General features: G+C 28.4%; 1 protein-coding gene across 1 annotated transcript in view; it reads right to left on the minus strand.

Annotated features, from left to right (window-relative positions):
- Window positions 1-19,755, minus strand: part of LOC129969648 (3-hydroxyanthranilate 3,4-dioxygenase-like) — a 103,826-nt gene that overhangs the window by 37,074 nt on the left and 46,997 nt on the right. The window contains exons 4-6 of the mRNA XM_056084300.1: window positions 7,950-8,056; window positions 5,676-5,806; window positions 2,138-2,286 (exon numbers count right to left, since the gene is read on the minus strand). Coding sequence (XP_055940275.1) covers window positions 2,138-2,286; window positions 5,676-5,806; window positions 7,950-8,056 — 387 coding nt within the window. The remainder of the gene's footprint in view (window positions 1-2,137; window positions 2,287-5,675; window positions 5,807-7,949; window positions 8,057-19,755) is intronic.

Here is a 19,755-nt window from a genome sequence, read left to right on the forward strand (position 1 = left end):
TATACACAAATTAATTAGTGTTAACACAGAAGACGGTTCAATCTGGAAACTTGTCAAAACTTTTAAAAGTAAAAAACAAAAAATTCCGGCCCTTAAAGGCCCTGCTAGTATTGCAATAACTGATAAAGAAAAAGCAAACTGCCTGGCGGCTAGCCTTGAGAAACAATTTCAACTTAATGAATTGAGCAATTTCACCACAGAACATAATGTAAATAATACAGTCAAAGGCTTTCTCGACTCATTGCCACAAAAATTTATTGATATTCCCCCTCCCTCAACTGATGAATTAAAGGATCATATTAAAAAACTTAATATCAAAAAAGCCCCTGGCCTTGACAGTATTAACAACAAAATGTTAAAAACACTTCCGGACAATTACCTAAAATTTTTAATTAATATAATTCATAGCATTCTCAAATTAGGATATTTTCCCATGTCATGGAAAACAGCTTCAGTTATCCCCATATTAAAACCAGGAAAAGACCCAACTGATCCCTGCAGTTATAGACCCATATCCCTACTCTCTTCTGTCAGCAAAATTGCTGAACAGATAATTCTCAATAGATTAAATAATTACCTAGAAGAACATAATATACTAACACCTGAACAATTTGGATTTCGCCGTAACCTATCTACAACCCACCAATTAATTAGAGCAGTAGAATTCATTGAGGAAGGTTTTGAAAATAAACAAAAAACTGCAGCGGTTTTCCTTGACATTCAGAAAGCTTTTGACAGAGTTTGGCAAGATGGTCTTATATACAAGCTAATTAATTACAACATACCCCCAAACCTTATCAAAATTATAATTTCTTACCTCAGTTACAGATCCTTTAAAATCAAGATAAACAATGAATTTTCGGAAGTAAAACCTATTCTTGCAGGTGTACCTCAAGGATCTAAACTAGGGCCGATTTTATTTTCCTTGTTTATTAATGATATCCCCAAGCAATTTAACACTATGTTGTGCATGTACGCTGATGACACTGCAATACTAGCTAGAAACAAAAATCAAAATTTCATTACCATAGCTTTAAACCGACATATTAAATCTCTTGAGGACTGGTTCGTCGAATGGAAAATTGAAATAAATGCTAGTAAAACTGAAGCTATAGTTTTTAATAAAAATAACTGTAAAAAGAATTTCTCCCCAATTAAAATTAAAAATCAAACTATCCCGTGGTCTAAGGAATGCAAATATTTAGGTGTTATTCTAGATAGTAAATTAACTTGGAAACCCCACTTTATTTACACAGCTAAAAAGTTTCGAGACCTAACTCGTAAATTTTATCCCTTAATTTCTCGAAACTCCAAAATGAGTAGACAAAATAAAATGCTTATTTACTCTGCCTACTTGCGTCCAGTATTAACTTATGCCTGCCCTGTGTGGGGATATGCTGCCAAGACTAATCTTAGACTTATTGAACGCCAGCAAAATAACTTAATTAGAAATTTCTGCAATATGAAATACTACATGCCCAATACAAATATGTACTTATGCCTAGACTATCCCCCTCTTAAAAAATTCATTAAAAATCTAGCCACTAACTTCTTTAAAAACATGGATAAGAATGAAAATGAAGCAATAGCTAAAATCCCTAAATATAAACCATCTACAAACTCTAGAAGACCCCGTAATATACTACTTTAATTTATCTCAGCCCCTTAGTTTTTCTTCCTAACTTTTATTTTTTCAAACTCAAACTAAACAGTATCTCAATAGCCAATTCTAGCTCACAAGCAGTAAAAACTTACTAAGCCCAACGGCAGCGTACCCCCCCACCCCACCCTCACCCTAATATCAGACAATCACAATGAGTCCTGACACTCGTCATCTCCAAATTTCGTCGAAGACGGCCACGGCAAAGTATAGACAGCAAAGCACTGTGAAGTCTCTCCTTACCGGGGATAAGCCCCTGCCGGGGCTAGGCGCCCCGTCAACCCAACCATCAATAGGAGTGGTATTGGAGCCTTAGACAGCAAGCAAGCTGTAGGCTGGTGACTGAGCTATTGAATGCGCAGTCTTCGTTAAATAAATAGCTTTATTTATTTTTTTTTAAAAGGATTCTGCTTATTGAATTTACTCTAAGCACATCGCAGGAAATTCGTAACAATATAAATATAAGAGAAAACTTACTCTTGAGACATAATGCCCATCAAATAGTTTCTTTTTGCCTTCTTTATCTAATATTTCCTTATTACTTTCTAACCATTCTTGCAAAGAGAAAGGATCCCCTAAATTTCTCTCAAAATCTTGTTTTATAGGTTTATCTTCCAGAAGAGAGCCTAAATGTGAATATACAAAAGTTTCTTAGTGAATGTAATGATACAATTTGTTATCACTACTAAAAATAAATATGAATATACTACTAGCGCACATTCATATTGTTGAGATTCTGATCTGGCCAGATCATTTAAGCTAAAATTTTCAATTTTGGTATATATATATATTCCTTAGTGGGTGGAATGCGAACCTCAAATTTTAATTAATTAAAAATAAGGCTGAATCTTGATATTTTTCTTTGATAACATCTAAAAATATTACTTCAAAAATAAATTTTACACTGCATAATATTTTTAAAAAAGAGTTTTTAAGTGACACCAATTTAATATTGTGCAAATATCGTGAATTTCTTCCTTTCTTAAAATATATTTTTTTGTTCGCTATACAACAATGTTTACATTCTTATCCTGGGATTGAAAGTTTTTTTTTTGTTTTTTTTTTGGATCATCAAATATTTATTAGCGTAATTTTTTCTATTGTTGAAGGCTAAAGATGAAAGCTTCTGCTTAGTATCTCTGAATTTTATGAAGAAGAATAAAAATGAGTGTACAACACAAAGCAAGTAAGCGGTTAGTTGAACCGGATAATTACATTTTGAATAGTGCTATGATGTCATGGGACTGCCTTTCATTAGTAATGTTCTAGTGCACAATGAACAGAACATATTTGAGACAGTTAAAATAACATGGTCTTAATATACGATTATTTTATAGAATCATGGACATAAAGTTATATCTAAGCAATATTATATAAACAATAAATATATTAACAATTTTACTAAACAATAAACAATATAACCAATATCTTCAGCTGACCAGCTGGTCAACAAAAATGCCTAATATAAGATGTAATTTTAAAAAAAAATCAAAAATTTGCCAGCTCCAATTTGAAGAAAGATTTGATTGTCTTATAAAAATCTAATTTAATTTAAAGAGGGCACACAATTAAGATAGAGATAATATAATTTATATTACATTTGGATATTTAAAAGAAACATTTGAAGACATTAAAGCAAATAATAAAATACCTACCAAAATAAAATATTTTTATTCAACAGAAATGCAGTTATGTAATGCATATATAAGAGAAAAGTTATTTATATATTTAGACAAATTAAAGATATTTGTTGTTAAGCCTAAAGATATCTGTTTACTTGGCGAAGATCATTTAAAAGACAGTTCTTTAGAAATGTCTTTAAAATGTTGGCACCGAATTTCCAATAAGTCACATATCTGAAACACTCTAAGATTTCAACTCTTAGTGAGCTGTGTAAAATAACATTATGTACAAAATATTAAAGGTGTCAAAGAAAATGAGGTGTTGCGATATGTTCTAATTTTTACCGCTACCAAACTAACAAGAATAGTAAATAAGAGAGTTTAATTTATTAAATTTAACTTTAAATTTGAAAAACTCAATATATAAAGAGAAAACTTGTCTAAGCAAACATTAAGCTATATAAAACTTATGAAATTAAGAATTTCTGAAACGTAACTTAAATAATTTTCAAAAGTAATTACTTCTATTCAGATTTCACTCAAAGTAGGAAAACGTAGAAAAAGAATGATTTGGTTATCAAAACTGAAACAACTGCCAATTTTATTGATACAAGTTTCATTTCAATGACATACTTGTAAAAAATAATATTTTTTACCTGATTGTATTGCATGTATAACACAACAATTAACTAAATATAAAGTCGTGGACATTGTTTTTTGTTTCTTGGTATCTGAGAAATTTGTATTTATATTAAATATGTATTATGTATATATTACATTTATTTATAAATTTAGAGAAAATAGTTGATGATATTTATAATGATGGTCGCTAAAATTGTGGTTGTTTTTTGACTTAGTTATGGAAATTAATGTCTACATTTAAAGAAATTTGAATGGATGGAAGGCAAAGCCGAGAGCTAAATTATTTTTGATCCAATGATGAATTGAAGAAAGTCATATGATTCAGTGTGTGTGTGTGTGTGTGTGCGTGTGATAGAAAAAGTTTTCAATTTTTAATATTATTTACAAATATTTGAAAATTACTAATATTTTCACGACTTATATCATTAACTTATTTTTTTAAAATGGGAAATGCACTCAAAAAGGTATATATCTTACATTTTTTCAAATGTAATTTTGACTGCAAAATATTTGAAATATTGCAAAATCTTTTAAAGACAATTAAGATTTTATCGAAACGAATATATAGTTGTTTTAAAATGTTTAAATAAGGTAAAGAATCCATCATAAATGAAGCAATAACCCATCACAATATCTAATCATGAGGTATCGTTCAGATCAAAGAATTGATGCTAAGATAGTCATGTAATAATTGAGGTGATTAAGATGATAAGAAGTTTTTCATAACTAAACGTTACTAAATGAGAATAAAAAACTTTGAAAACCAACCTGCATTGTTATAATTCATAGGTTTTTGGAATTGTCATTGACTTGCTGTCATTTTATTAAAATGAGTAACTGGAAATGACTACATGGAACTATTGATGAAACTGAATCAAATGATGCAATCATTTCATTCAATAGAGCCATTTTCCATGACGATGACTCTCTAATCCATACAATAACATTTTTTGAAATGAAAATTTTAAAAACATGATAATGAAGGCATGCATTTTTTGGGGGCATTCCAAACTTTTGATTTCTATATTTTGGAAGGATTACGATCATGTTCTGGAGATCAAAATTCACAGTTGATATTCATTCTCAACATAGACGCATTCTAGCATTTTTACACGCAGCAGTGAGATCCTAACTTTCATAATTAAAATTTTTTGATATTTTCTGTAGTTATTATTTTAATGAGCTCTTTGAATCTAATGACCGAAAGAAAACCTTTAAGGTACCATATCCCTGGTTATTTCTATACTGAACTTTTCAAAATTGATCCATCCTTGTATAATTACTTCCAGGGTATGGGGAAAGGGCTCTTGGTTGATAAGAACATCAACATTTTTAATTCATTAATCCCATTTTGTATGTTGTGATTCTGAACTATTACTGAAGAGCCTTCAAAATAATATAAAAGAATAATTCCAAAATTCTATGAATAAGTTAAAAATTTAATTTATAGATGGCGCCATGAATCATGTATAAAACAAAAGGAAGAATTCTATATTAATGGCAGGTAAAATGAAGAATATTTTATCAGTATTATGTTTGGATAATTTTCGTAAAGAATATTACCAATTACCAACAGTTTATAAATTGGATGCCCTAAAATATGATGTACTTTTACTTTGGAATTGTTTCTAATTTAACTGGTTATAGGAGAATGCTGAATTAACTGCACCTTTTTCCTTCTAAAAGGTAGTCGATGCAGAAATAGCCAAAAATTTATATATATTGTTTGAAATTCAATACATCGAACTTACCTGGAATGGGTTTCCCTGTTTTGTACGCTTCTGAGTTGAAGTATTCTTTGATGAGAGGGCCGAGTTCTTCGAGATTTTCGCAACGAAACCATTTCTCATACAGAATATCATCAGTCCCGTCAATATAATACCTGGAATGAAGAAACCTTGCTTAAAAATCCTTCATTTTCTTTTTTCTATGATATGGCAGTTTATAATTAAAATAAGGCAGGCACCATTAGAATAAGGCATATTTCTCAACTCATCCACTTGGTCAAGTTTTAGTCAGTTACTATATGAAATATGCATATTCTAAAAATTATGTTCAAATTATGAATTTTTGCCTTTTTGGATAATTCTTTTATAACTGTACAAAATTTAATTTAATAATCGATACAAAATTAAAAATACTAACAATGAAATTTTGTAAAATTTAATTATCTTAATTTTAAAATCTGATAATTAATTCTTTTATTATTAAATTTACTGATATTATATTTTCGGAAATTTTGGCAGCAAATAAATGCTTGAAAAAATTCTGGCATTCACTCAATTTCGCATATATAACCTGTAATTCTTGATTTACTTATTTTTCAAGTTTATTAAATTCCAATCAGGTAATATTATTTTGAATTATTACATATAAATTATATATGCTTAATAATAAAACAAAAATACCATAATTAATTCAATTTGTTAATCATAGTTTATAAAACAGTAAACGTTTCAATATGAATTTATAAGTAAATTAGGTGCTACATATTCTAAAAAGCAGGTCAATTATTTTTTTGTTGGGATAGATATAGATAATTTTATACATCCTATTAGTTAATAGCATCCTGTTAATAAATTCGCATGCGTAACATAAATTAGAGGTCTTTATTTTATGAATGCTTAGACATTTTGTAGCGAAAGGATATTCTATAACCTTCCTTCTTAGCAAATTAACCTTATTCGAAGCACCTTATTTTTGGAATAAAAAAGGCTGCTTCATTATGTTCAATATGGCTTATGTTCAATCGGCTAGCCTCAATATGTTAATTCTCTCTTCCTCTGGGGATTAAACAATATTGGCGTTGCTTGATTTACGGGCGTATAGCTGATGCAAGGCATATCTCCTCAGGCAAAGATATATGCATGAAATTTCTAGCAAAGAGGATTATCTACGCACATAAAAATACCCGTATTATTATCTGCGGCGAGCTTCTATTCAGACGCAGCTATGAGGATTTTTATTATCATCTTGCGTAAATTAAAATGAATTTAATTATATAACACCAGATACAATTCATAGAATCATAGAACAAACTTACAAATTTATTAAAATGAACAATATTACATTTGAATAATCTTTTAAAACTTGTAATAGGCTTATCTCAACCTTTTCGTAGCAATTGGATATGAAGATAAAGAAAACATTTTCTTTCCTAAATTTCATGCGAGTGAATGAAGGGAAGGGGAGGAGAGGGGAGTTATATAAAACAAGGATTCAAAACCCTGAATGGTCCTGATTAAGCTTGATGTTCTAAAATAATCAATAACGGGACTGTTTATATTCAGCATTCTTAAAAAAAAATATTTTTCTCGCTTCAAAGGAAAAGATGTAGCCTAACAAAACAGGTTATTCTTGCAACAACATCAAAACATTTAATAACAAGAGCGGAAAACAAATGATAAATATAACATAAGCGGAGATCAAATGATAAAAAATAACATAAGTGGAGATCAAATGATAAAAAATAACATATAGAATATTAATTATGGAAAACAATATAATAATTGCTTTAATTATTTACATATTTTACATGTAAACTCTAATAAGGAAATTGAATATTAAATTAACCGAAAACATCGGAGAAGTTTTGAATTTTGAAGCACTATTATGCTGTTAGTTTTGAACTTCTGTGGTCAAAGGCGAATAGAATATAAATATTCAGAATTTAATCAATAACGGTTGTGTTTTTTAGTGTAATTTAGAGACGATTTGTTCTATTTCAAAAATTTCAATACTTGAATAAAAAATATTATTTCTACCATGTTCTTTTTGATTCTTGTTAGAAAAGAAAAAAATTAACATAAAAAATAAAATAACATAATGAAAATAAAAATTAGTTTCATAAAAAAAAGTTTAAAACGTTAATAATTTAGGAAATAAGTATCACATTCTTGTCAATATTCATAAAAATATATGATTTTTTTCATTATTTATAAGTTTTGTTACATTCAGTTTGTAATTCGCCTGCATTAAATCAAATATTCGGATAGAATGGGTACGATAAATTTATTATAACTTACCTCAACAGATCTGTTTCATTGGGGGCCCTTTCCCTCTCGATGACCAATCCAATCGTGTCAGCTATACGTTGAGGGGAGTGAGGTATTCTTGAAGGTAAAAGAAACACCTATTTGCAATAAATCAAAATAAAACAATAAATACTTGAATTATTAAACAGTTAACTGCGATCGACTTTTATACCCGTCAATTCAAATTTTAATCTTGGTACTGTTGACGTGTATTCATATTCTGATATTTTCTTATGAATAAAAATTACAATTTGATACAAAAAATTAACTTTTCAGTAAAATTGTAATAAAAATGGTATGTTTTCTCTTTATTAATAGGGGCCCTGTAGTTAATTACATAAAGTTGCTTGAACTCCAACAAGTTACATAAAGTGGATAACCGAAAACTACATCAATTAATCTGTAATTCAGGAAATTATTTTTTAAAGTCTCCCTTTTTAAAGTCAAGCGATGATGCACATACACTTCGAATGCAATACAAAAGGTTGCATAGTCAAATTTGCAAAAAATCTTAATAAAGCGAATAAGATTTCGTTTTTATTAGATAAAAGAAAACATCTGCCACTCCAAAATGAAGATTTGTATTGACGTGTATATTCCTCCAACGCATTTAACGGGTTAAATGTTTTGTTAGAATGTCTTGAACAAATTGATTAGAATATACATTGCGGCAAACACAAACTATGAAAATTGATGTAAAAAGTGCAGCTTTAAATCCTACTTCTCTCATGTGGAAACAATTCCCAAATTTTAATTCAGCTACATCATCAGGCTTAATCGGATTCGAAGATGCGTTGTTTCTTCGAAAACGAAATCCTTAAGAAATCACACTATTCGTTCTTGATTTGCGTAATGCCACTTTGTGTGGTAAATTGCATCGAAAAATACAACGCTGAAATCAATTAATGTCTTCATTATTTTCTTTAACTTTTACTTGAAATTTATTTACTTACTTAATATCCTTTAATTTTATAATATTTTTTAATTTTATAATATTTTTATATTATTCTTAAATAATGAATTACTGATGATTATTTAATTAAAATGCAACCCTTACCTTGATGTGTTTTTTTTAAATTTTTTCTAGCACCTTTTGTAATGGCGTATGATATATATACACGTTATCACTTCATTTTAACCCCTTACCTGCCGAGGATAACTTGCGAGATTCGGTCCCCAGTGCCACGTATATATACGTATATAATTGCGAGGCATACATATACGTCAGGAGCAGTTAACACATTGACTTAGGGAGACGTATATACGCCCACGGCAGGCAAGGGGTTAATTACGTATAAGATATATAGCTTTTAATTTCAGCTTTCGTGTAATTTACTAAGCTTTAATTTTAATTACGAATTTAACATATCTGTATTTATTATAATCCGGTCTATTGATTACGTAATTTCTATTACGCGTATTGCATTCTGAAAAAAATTTGAAATCTAAAGTTAGGAAATGTATAAAAAAATATTAAAATTCTGTAAAAATTCTTTAAAAAATTTAAGGTTACTACCAAGTCATGTTACGAAGTCAATAATATTACTTGGCATGCAAAATAAGGAAAATTTAATAATATTTTGATTTGCAATTACTTTGACTATGTTCACACGGAAATAAATATTTATGTATACAGTTCCTAGATGGCAGCACGACACACATGCTAGCTGCCACTAATAATTTTCCTATTCAATCAAATTGTAAAGTTGGAATCAAAATATATTCATTTTACTTGAATGGCAAATGTAATTATATTACGCCATTTTGCTATGTGTTATATTTTCTGCGACATCACGTCTTTCGCCATTCCGCAAGATATTCATATGCATAAATAATTTAAATTCGCTTGTTGATGAGACATTTGAAATGAAACTATTACGAATAAATATTATTCTATTCAGTTTATCATCATCAGGCCTTTTCATTGAAAACAGTAAATTCTAAAGTAGTAAACACCTCATTAAAAACACTACTTCTTTAAAGCTTAACTAGCATGGCCGGTTAAAGGGCCAGAATTAATAAATCTAAATTGAGGAATATATTTGTATTCCTCAACACAAATGTATTGAAGAATTCCGTAAATATTGAATAGATATGAAAGAATAAAAACCTGAAACTTCTTATTTGTTCTTTTCTTTTAATTTACCATCGACAAAGTTCTCTTAATTTTATAAAAAGGTTTCTTAATATAACATTAAAAGTTAATTCATATATTTAAAAAAATAATTCCAGTTATTTTTTTCGATTTTTATACCTATTTAATCTCTTTTAAAAGCAAGCTAATATTCCTTAAAATTCTATTTTGTAATTGACAAAACTTTAAATCACACCCTTATATGAATGAAATGCTTCTTAATGTGAAATATATTTTTAAAAACCATTAAAAATAAATAAATAAAATCAAGATAGTATAAATGTTATAATTATTAAAGTATTTTTGCTTAAAAGAGTGATAAAAAATGAAAAATTCATTAAATCTTGTCACGTTTTTTGAAATATTACTCAATTTTAATATTATTTTCCTCATAAATTGGCTTTAGTTAAAGTAGTGTGTTTAGATAATGTATGAAAATATGAAAATGATGGGAAACTTCATATGATATCATACTCTAAATATCTTTGAAAGTTTATGTCCTTGTTAACACACTATTTAAAAGATTCTAAAATTTACCAAACAATTTTGAAAGTAATAATTCTGAAGAAAACTTTTATATAATTGAAAAAAATTGATTATTTTCGTTTAATAAATATTTAAAACTTTTTGCAGTTCCCAACAATTTTATGACATTACAATAAATGCCTATAAACATATAATTTACATGTTAGTTAAGCATTGGAAGAAGTCACAGATTTAAGTTTTGAAATGAATTTTCAGTTCAGGTATAACATGCCAATAGCGAATAAAATTGAAACCTAAAATGTTATAAGATTCACAGAAGTTTGCTCATAGGATATTATAAGTTTAGCAGAAATACACATTTAAGGTGTGATTAGATTCACATAAATTGACACATGTCATGGAATAAGATTATGCAAGTCTTATAACAGATACCTAAAGACAAATCTAAAATCCATAGGTGATGCTATCGAAAATATAATTCATATTCTGAGGCTTGAAGAAACATCTGCATATCTGTTGATCAATGAAGGATCAATATACTGTTGAATGATCAGAAATACCGAACATTCAAATTAGTAACATCTAGAAAAAAATATATAAAGGAAAGATGGCTGTCTTTACCTTGATGTTAAAAATGATTTATTAATTTTTTATACAAAAGTGAACTGATAAATAGATCTTCAATTTAAACTCTTTTACTTTTCTTTCAAATGGCAAGAAAAATTCTAAATACATGAAAAAAATTAACCCTCTATTCTTTTGAAAAATATAGAAACAATGTCACTGATAAATATTCGTAAATCTTTAAATAAATATTATGCTTACATTCAACGCACAGATTATTTACTCATAGACATTCTAAATACTTCACTATTATGTTTACAAGCTTTTTCTCAAAAAATTTTGAAACTAAGTTATTTATTAAAACTCGTAGAATTTTTTTATTAGTATTAAATATTCTATGATAATTCGTTCAAATCATATGACTTTTTTTTTTCATAATAGATGTTTTGTCCCATGTTTTTAAAAACATATTTATTCAAACCATATTTACCGGGAAAACTGAAATTATTACAGTGAAATGTGTTTATTTTCTAAGCGCATTCACTAAGATTGGAAAGAAATGAAAAAATATAAATAAATAAACTCTTTATGAAACACACTTCAGGTAGTGTGACTTTTTTAAATTTTAATCCCGCTATTGCCATAACTATTATAAAAACTTTCATCTTTAACTATAAAAGAGTTTTTCGTTCAGGCTTATATATTCTAAAGAAAACATACCTCGAAACTCAACATTCGAATGGAGCTTTATTTTCTTCGTTTGTATTTCAATTTAGACACCCCAGGAGACGCTCACGCAACTGTGACAAAAAATCGGAAGTAAGTACTTAAAAAAATTTCTCGCTGTTTTACGGAGATTCCCAGAGGCTAATATATTACGCCTCATTTACTCTAAAAGCTGATAAATAAAGATTGATGTTTTTCCCACTTAAAAACATCTGAGATGAAAACACCTTTAGGGATTCAAGGTAATGATCAAACTTTTAACTGCTGCTGAAAATTACAAAAAACATCTGAAGCATTTTTATTTTAATATTTCCACTAAAAATATTTAGAATCGAAATATTTTCAGAACAAGCAATCGATACAATAATTTATTTTTCAAAATTTTCGTCTTATATTGTTCTGTTGGTTTCTACTATTATTTTAAAACAAAAAATGTTCTTCAGTAGTTTTCTAGATCAGCGTATAAAATCTATTAATATAGTTTTGGAGATGAATGCAAAGTTTTATTCAAAATATTAAGTGATTTATAAAAAAATATCATTTCATAAATTGGCTTTTGGAACTCTATTTAAAATGCAAGTATCAATTTTGAAATCACAGATCTCATTTACGTATGGTCACAATATAAATGTTTCTAGAAAAATATCAGATTATAAGTTAATACACAATATCCAATTAACGCAACAGCTTGTATTAATTTCTTTACTTTTATCGGATATAGTCACAATGCTCAAGATAAGATCCTTAAAAGTAAGTTAAAGATTGATATAAAAAGATTGCATTTTCAAATGAACCAATAAAGTTATTTAATTTTGTTCCTTTTATTTAGGAGCAGTCACTTCTCCAGGATCCCTAAGGGATGGACACTGGACAAGGACTAAGAAATTTCTATTTTCAGAAATATTTTATTTTCATACATTACAGGGGATATATGGAATGAGATAACCACAAAGGAGCTATACTTTCTTTACCATAGCATCCAAGGTCATCTGAATGACAGAATCGCCACCACGAAACTTAAAATGTGTACTTTGGTGAACGCATTATTCTGTCACGTATGGTATATTTCTAACATCCAACCCTCATATTCGTAAGGCCTGTTATTGCAACGAAGGTAGTTCGTTATAGTAATCAATAGAGAAGCGAGAACCAACCTCCATACTAGAAGCTTTTTATTTTCATATTTGAAGTGACCCATGGTGGAACAATTTGTATGATGGTAATACGAAATAAACTATATATTTTTATATTTTTTTCTCTAAATATAAAACTCATACGCTCTCGTTATATTAACCAAGCTACTAGAAATCAGATATTTACAACTATACGGGATATTAGTGGACAATAATAAACTATTCTTGTCTTTTCTCCTTTATTTACTGTCATGTCACGACCTTATTATCGTCACACATTATCATCCTCAAGCACGACATAATTTGATTCTAAATGGGATTTAAATGCCCTTAGAATTAAAGTTTGCTTAGAGGTAAAGCATTGCCACTATTGGCTTAGAAGTAAAGCATTAAGAACCAGTTCGCACTCATAGGAAGAAATTCATTAGTCCAGTGTAGCAGATTGTTAAGGCGAAGATAGAATCTGGGACCTTGTGGTTCGCAGCCCCGTAACATGACCACAATACAAAAGCAATTGACCGTGTAGCGTAACTGTTAACTGGCTTATAAGCTTTCACCATAGAGTATACCTCCAGTGAGTCGGAGGTGAGACGAACGATATGGCTGTTGAGTGGTGGTGTATTTTTAGCTGTTGAGTCTTATGTCCTATACTCATTTGAGTAGAGACAAGCGAAATGGCGAGCGTGTTTGGGTGAGTGGTTGCTGTTGCGCCAAGTGAGTCTGACGGCTTTGTGTTGCTGTGTCCAGAGAATTTGACGAATTTGATGTGGGTAGATGGCGCCACAACAGCTGTACGAATGCTGCAGGTTCATCGTCCGAGATCACCAATGTGGCTAGTTGGTATGAGCGAGAATAGAACCTGGGACCTTGTGGTTCGCAGCCCAGTAACATGACCACAATACAAAAGCAATTTCCCGTGTAGCGTAGCTCTTAACTGGCTTATAAGCTTTCAGCACAACAGCATTTATATCATATATTAGAAAAATGCTTTTAAAGTTATGGAAGAAATAAGAAGTGAAGAACTCATCAGTCGAATAATTGCTTTACGTAAATAAAGTTTACAGCTAAAATTATTATGATGTAAATTCAAAAATACTTATAAAAAAATCAGACGTCAAGTCATAAATCAAGTAACATCTAAGAGGTATATAATTTTATACCACATACACTCATGGAAAAATGTTCTAGTGGTTAGGAAAATCCTTATAAAGTTTAAAAGAAGTAATAAAATGAAAGATCTCATAATCTGAATAGTCATTTTACTTAAATAAAACTTAAATTCAAGTTTTTTTTCATGTGGATAGAAAGATGGTTCATAATAATAGTATAACCTCAAGTCACAAAGCCGCATTCCACCGAAAAAAATAGAGAAAAAAATGAATTAAATGAAGTTCCTCTGGGATGATTTTCAAAAAAGATGTTCATACTTTGTTTTTATTATCTAAGATAGAAATTCAGATCAGTTACTCAACAAGCTATTTGCTAATGATGCCAACATTTTTTCTGACGATAAAATTTATATTCTAAAACGATACAAAATGACAAAATGAATTTATAATGAAGTTCGTTTATATTTTCGTGTTTTAAAACTAATTTACAAATTTCTAAGTTTAGAGCAAGCTATAATAAAAGACCAATTTATAGAGTTTTAAGAGAAATGAATAATGAGTGTTTTATTTTTTAATTAAATATAAAATATGGGATGAGCTAGAAGACAGTTTTTTAAAAAAATATATTAAAAGCAAACTTTATTTATTATACAAACTTTAACTTATTTAGAAGAAAGACAAACATTATCATACATAGAATGAAAATATATCTAGCGAAGATTCTTATTAAAAAACTGTTTTTTATTTAATTTTTTAATGAAGCCGGAATTTACAAACATAACAATGTACTTATTATAAATATTTATCATTGAAGAAAATCCCCGTATAATAAGCATTGTTTTATTCAATAATTGAAAACATCAAAAATAAGCATCGAAGCATTTGTTCTTGTTTTGGCAAATAGTTTGCAAAGAAATGTGATGTTTGTGAAAAATTATTACAACATTCATTTTGAAACAAAGGTAACGAATTTTTATTTCCTCCCAACTTTTAATATTATTATTTAAACTACCAATTTTTTCATTTATAATTTATGATTTTTTAATGATGAATGACTATTAGATAATAGGCTTGCTTATAGTAATTTTGGTTATGATACTTGTAATATCATTCAATGAAAAAGAAAAGATATATATGTAATGACATTTTAAACTCTGATTTTAATTCTAATTAATTTACAAAGTATTATCTTAATTTAGCCCATAGTAAGTTCATTATCTTATTTCTTGATGCAATTCCACTTTCTCTACTTAATTAATTTAAGCTTTATAAAATTGCTGAATCGGCTAAACACTGACACTTTCTCACGCTCCGTGTGAAGGGCTAGAAAAATGTCCAATAAGCACATTCTTTTTTAAAGATCCTTGTGTTTCCCTTACTTGTGATTGACATGCGTCAGAAATCTCTAATATAATCTTAATAATATATTAGCACTGTAAAAAAAATATTATCCCTAACCATATCTCATGTTACATAAGATAATTTATTTCTCGCTACTTTCCGACTTCTGCTTTTGCAACGTGGTGTGGCGGACATGCCTTGTCCGCGCCATCTTGTAAATAAATCATGCTTGCCCCTCGCAAGAGAATAAAACGAACTTCAAAATACAAAGTCTCTTCACTGTCTTCAAAACTGCATCCTGCTTCACATAAAAAATGCTCACTCACTCACCCGCACGCACGCACACACACACACACACACACACACACACACACACACATATATATATATATATATTCGTAAAAAATTAATATATAAAATATAATTTATATATATATATATATATATATATATATATATATATATATATATATATATATATATATATATATATATATATATATATATATATATATATATATATATATATATATATATATATATATATATATATATATATATATATATTTAGATACTTACTAGATTAATTAGTAAAACAAAGAGCCAGTCAACAATTTTTATTTCATATGAAACTTGATGATCCCAGCTTTGTTATCATTAGTAGCTATTCTGTTATTTTAATAGTAATCTCGAAACAACTACTTCAATGTACATTTTTTATGATAAAAAAATCATAAAAGAAACCCATAAGGTCTAAGCACTAACCTGATTGCGCCAATTTTAATCTCATTTGAAAAATCATGACGTCATGTCATCAATGACTTCATTCCTTTGCATACTTTAAATATGGGAAACATAGTAAAATAAAACTTTGACGATTCTCAAGCCTCAACATTTGACTAATTTCGCCAAGGTAATTCACTGTTGAATTTCGGCACTTTGCTTTCACATTTAGATCATTAGAATCCATGCTTAATGAGCATAGTGCTTGTATGTGCGAAATTTTGCAATCGACTTTAAATTCCCGAATTTGTACCGAATGAAGAAGAAAGGCAGTTAGTATTGCAATTGCATCCAATTATGAGCTAAGCTTACAGTTGCTCATTAGGAAGTTTCATATTATTATATTAGTTTAAAATCGATTGCAAAATTTTTCACTTAATAGAGAAACAAACATACCAAGAAGAAAGTGAATAATAAAAAACTTTCAAAAATACCTAAACGCTGAAGCTAAACTTTAAAAAAAATTAAAAAAAAAATTCTATTTCAATAAAAGTCAATTACAAATCTTTTACACTTCCCTTTTCTAGAAAAAAAAAGTATTCTTTATTTTTTAAATAGATGGATGAATACCGTTTCATTAGCAATAAATATTACTTATTTTCTCATCTATTTTGATTTCGAATGCTAGAGAGAAACCGGTGAAAACACGGAAATAGAAGACGATTCTTCTTTATTAGCTATTTATTTATTCACAAGCATTTTCATCTTAAGTTCCGAATCAAATGATTCACCAAATATCAGCTTGTGAGTATCGCTTTTCTACCATTTGCACACTTATTACCAACAGAAAGAAGAAAATTTATTTACAGATATACACACACATATATATATATAGTAATACAAACCAAGTTAATAGGGAAAAAAATTAAACCAAATAAAATAAAATTCTAGACTGAAAAGTAATCAATAGTTTGGACTTTTAGTCTGTATTTCTTCACAGAAAAAAAAAATCTCTTTTTTTTTTAATCCCTGCCTGAGGGTAACCCTTGAGAAAGTCTTCAGGCCGGATTCTTATTTTATTTGGTTTAATTTTTTTCCTATTAACTTGGTTTTTATTACTATTGTCTTGATTCGTCTGTGTTTTAGTAGTAGCTGCATTTGCGTTCTTTAAATACAATGATGCTGTTCCTGTTCTTTTTTTAATTTTTAGTTTGAATCAAAAATAATTTTTTAGTTGCGATTCCAAAGTAATTTAGTTTCGTTTCAAAATATTTTTACTTTTAGATTGTTTCAGTTACCTAATGCTAATATTTTTAGTTACTTGTGGATGTATGTGTGTGTGCGCACGCGCAGTAAGAAATTAATTAGGATTAAATTAAATTTTAAAATATCATTATATTATATTATATATATATATCAGAAATAAACAAATAATAATTTTCAAAAAGGTAGGTAATTTTAAGAAAAGGTTGCTGTTATTTTTTGGAAAAATAGATAAATTTTAGATCATTGAAATCTTATTTGCTATTTAAATTTTTCAAAAACATTTGAAGCACCAACTGTAAATATACATAATTACTTATTATTTTATTTTTTAGAAAAATTAAAATTGATTTGCTTATATTATTAAATATTGCTTTGTCTTTACAGTCTTTCCTAATTTTGCTTAATTTCTTTCATATGTATATTTCCTGGTGATTTCTTTGATATTGGAACATAATTCCTGCAACATACACTTTCCGAAGTCTTGGGCGGAGAAATATTTCAACAAAAAATATGAACAACTGCAGCTGATACTAACAGCTGTGTGTGTAATATGAAATGTATAGGCAATGTGCAATTTTGCATTTCTGATAGTAAGAAACTATTTATTGTAAATATTTCCCTTAAGAAATAGTATAAACCATCTTTAAGATAATACATCTGATGATGATAAGGCTTTTAAGTTGAACTATACATTTCGGGATTCGAACTTTATTCATTGAAAATAAATAACAGAAAAAATTTCAATAAAAACAGAGGAAAAAATTATTATTATAAAAAAAATTGCGATAAGTTAGACAGACAGCCATACATGCATTCTTTCTATAACTTGAGTGATAAAAATATTACGGTATTAATTAAATCGCCTAATGCAGATAAGATATTATTTATTTAGTAGGAATAAAAGACAAGCACCCAAACCTTTATTATGCAGCGACGTTCCAAAATTAAAAGTTATAAATTATTTAGACATGGTTTTATTTTTTGTAAATTTTTTTATCTGCACTTGAAGTATCAATTTGAGGATTATATTTTAAATACAATTTAGACCCTATTAAATTCTGCCTTGTACTGTCCATTTTGTATTTAATTATAATTCCCCATAAATTTTCATAAGTAGCTCACACTTATGCCAATAGATGGCGGTATATGTTATAAAACTGAGGAAAGAAAATTATCATATCTCGATTAGCGAGTTACCAATTTTATTGATAAAAGAGAATGTGACTGGAAGCCTTGGGAAACAGAGCGAGCAAATCAAGACGGATCTAGATAATCCATTTGTCAATATCGCCCGATTACCCTCATGCATATTGTATGATCGTAACAAAATGAAACATAATTTTAGGATTAATGTGTCCTTATCTCCTCTTATGCAAGTGAGAAAGTCGATTGGCTAAAAATAACTCAGCTCATTTTCACCTTTTCATAGGCTGATAAAAGTGTTCTATATATCGAATTTCGATAAGGATCCAGCCCTAAAACATGGGGAGCAAACAGTGTATCGTTCAGTAAAAAAAGAGTTTTAGTTTTAATTTTTATATAAAGATATTATTTCTAAATTATTGAATAGGGTTGTACAATGTTAGCATTAACGCATATTTAAACCCGTATTCAAGAATAAAAAATTAAAAAAATGATTCTGAATTTTCTTCGTAAGCAGTGATTAAATCCGACATTTGATTTAATTGTTTTATTGTTGCAAAAAATCATAAAAGAACTTTTTATAACATACAGCTATAAAAAATCTCAGCATAATATTTTAACTCATAATCTTTAGCAGCATTACCTTTTATATTGTAAAAAATAAAATTAATTAAAAGACACTATTTTAAAGTCGCTTATGGTAAAAACTAATCATTCAAAATTAGCGAAATTGTGTGTAGGACGTCATGAAAGGATAAAAATTTATTTCAGCAGGGATTAAAAATTACTAACACACTGCCACCAGAAAGCGTTTCATCAAGAAATGACACATTTAGGCAAGCCTTGACAACTTATACGAATGCTCACGAATTGAAAATGTATGTATAATTTGTACCATTTTAGACACTTTTACACAATATACAATTTCTACATAACTTTTCAATTATTATGTTTTTTTGCACATTTGTAAAATTTTTACAGCAAAAAGTAAGGAAACATAAGAAAGTTATAGCACAAATGTTCCACGTAATGACAATCATTTTCAAATCCATTTGAAATAGCAAGATTATGTACTACAACAGGAATAAGTTTAAATGTGTAAATGTTCAATAGTTGGCAGGAAATACTGTTTTAAGGATCGGGTAAAACTCTTGAATTTTCATTAATTAAAA

Source organism: Argiope bruennichi, chromosome 5 (genome assembly GCF_947563725.1).
Source record: "Argiope bruennichi chromosome 5, qqArgBrue1.1, whole genome shotgun sequence".
NCBI lineage: Eukaryota > Metazoa > Arthropoda > Arachnida > Araneae > Araneidae > Argiope > Argiope bruennichi.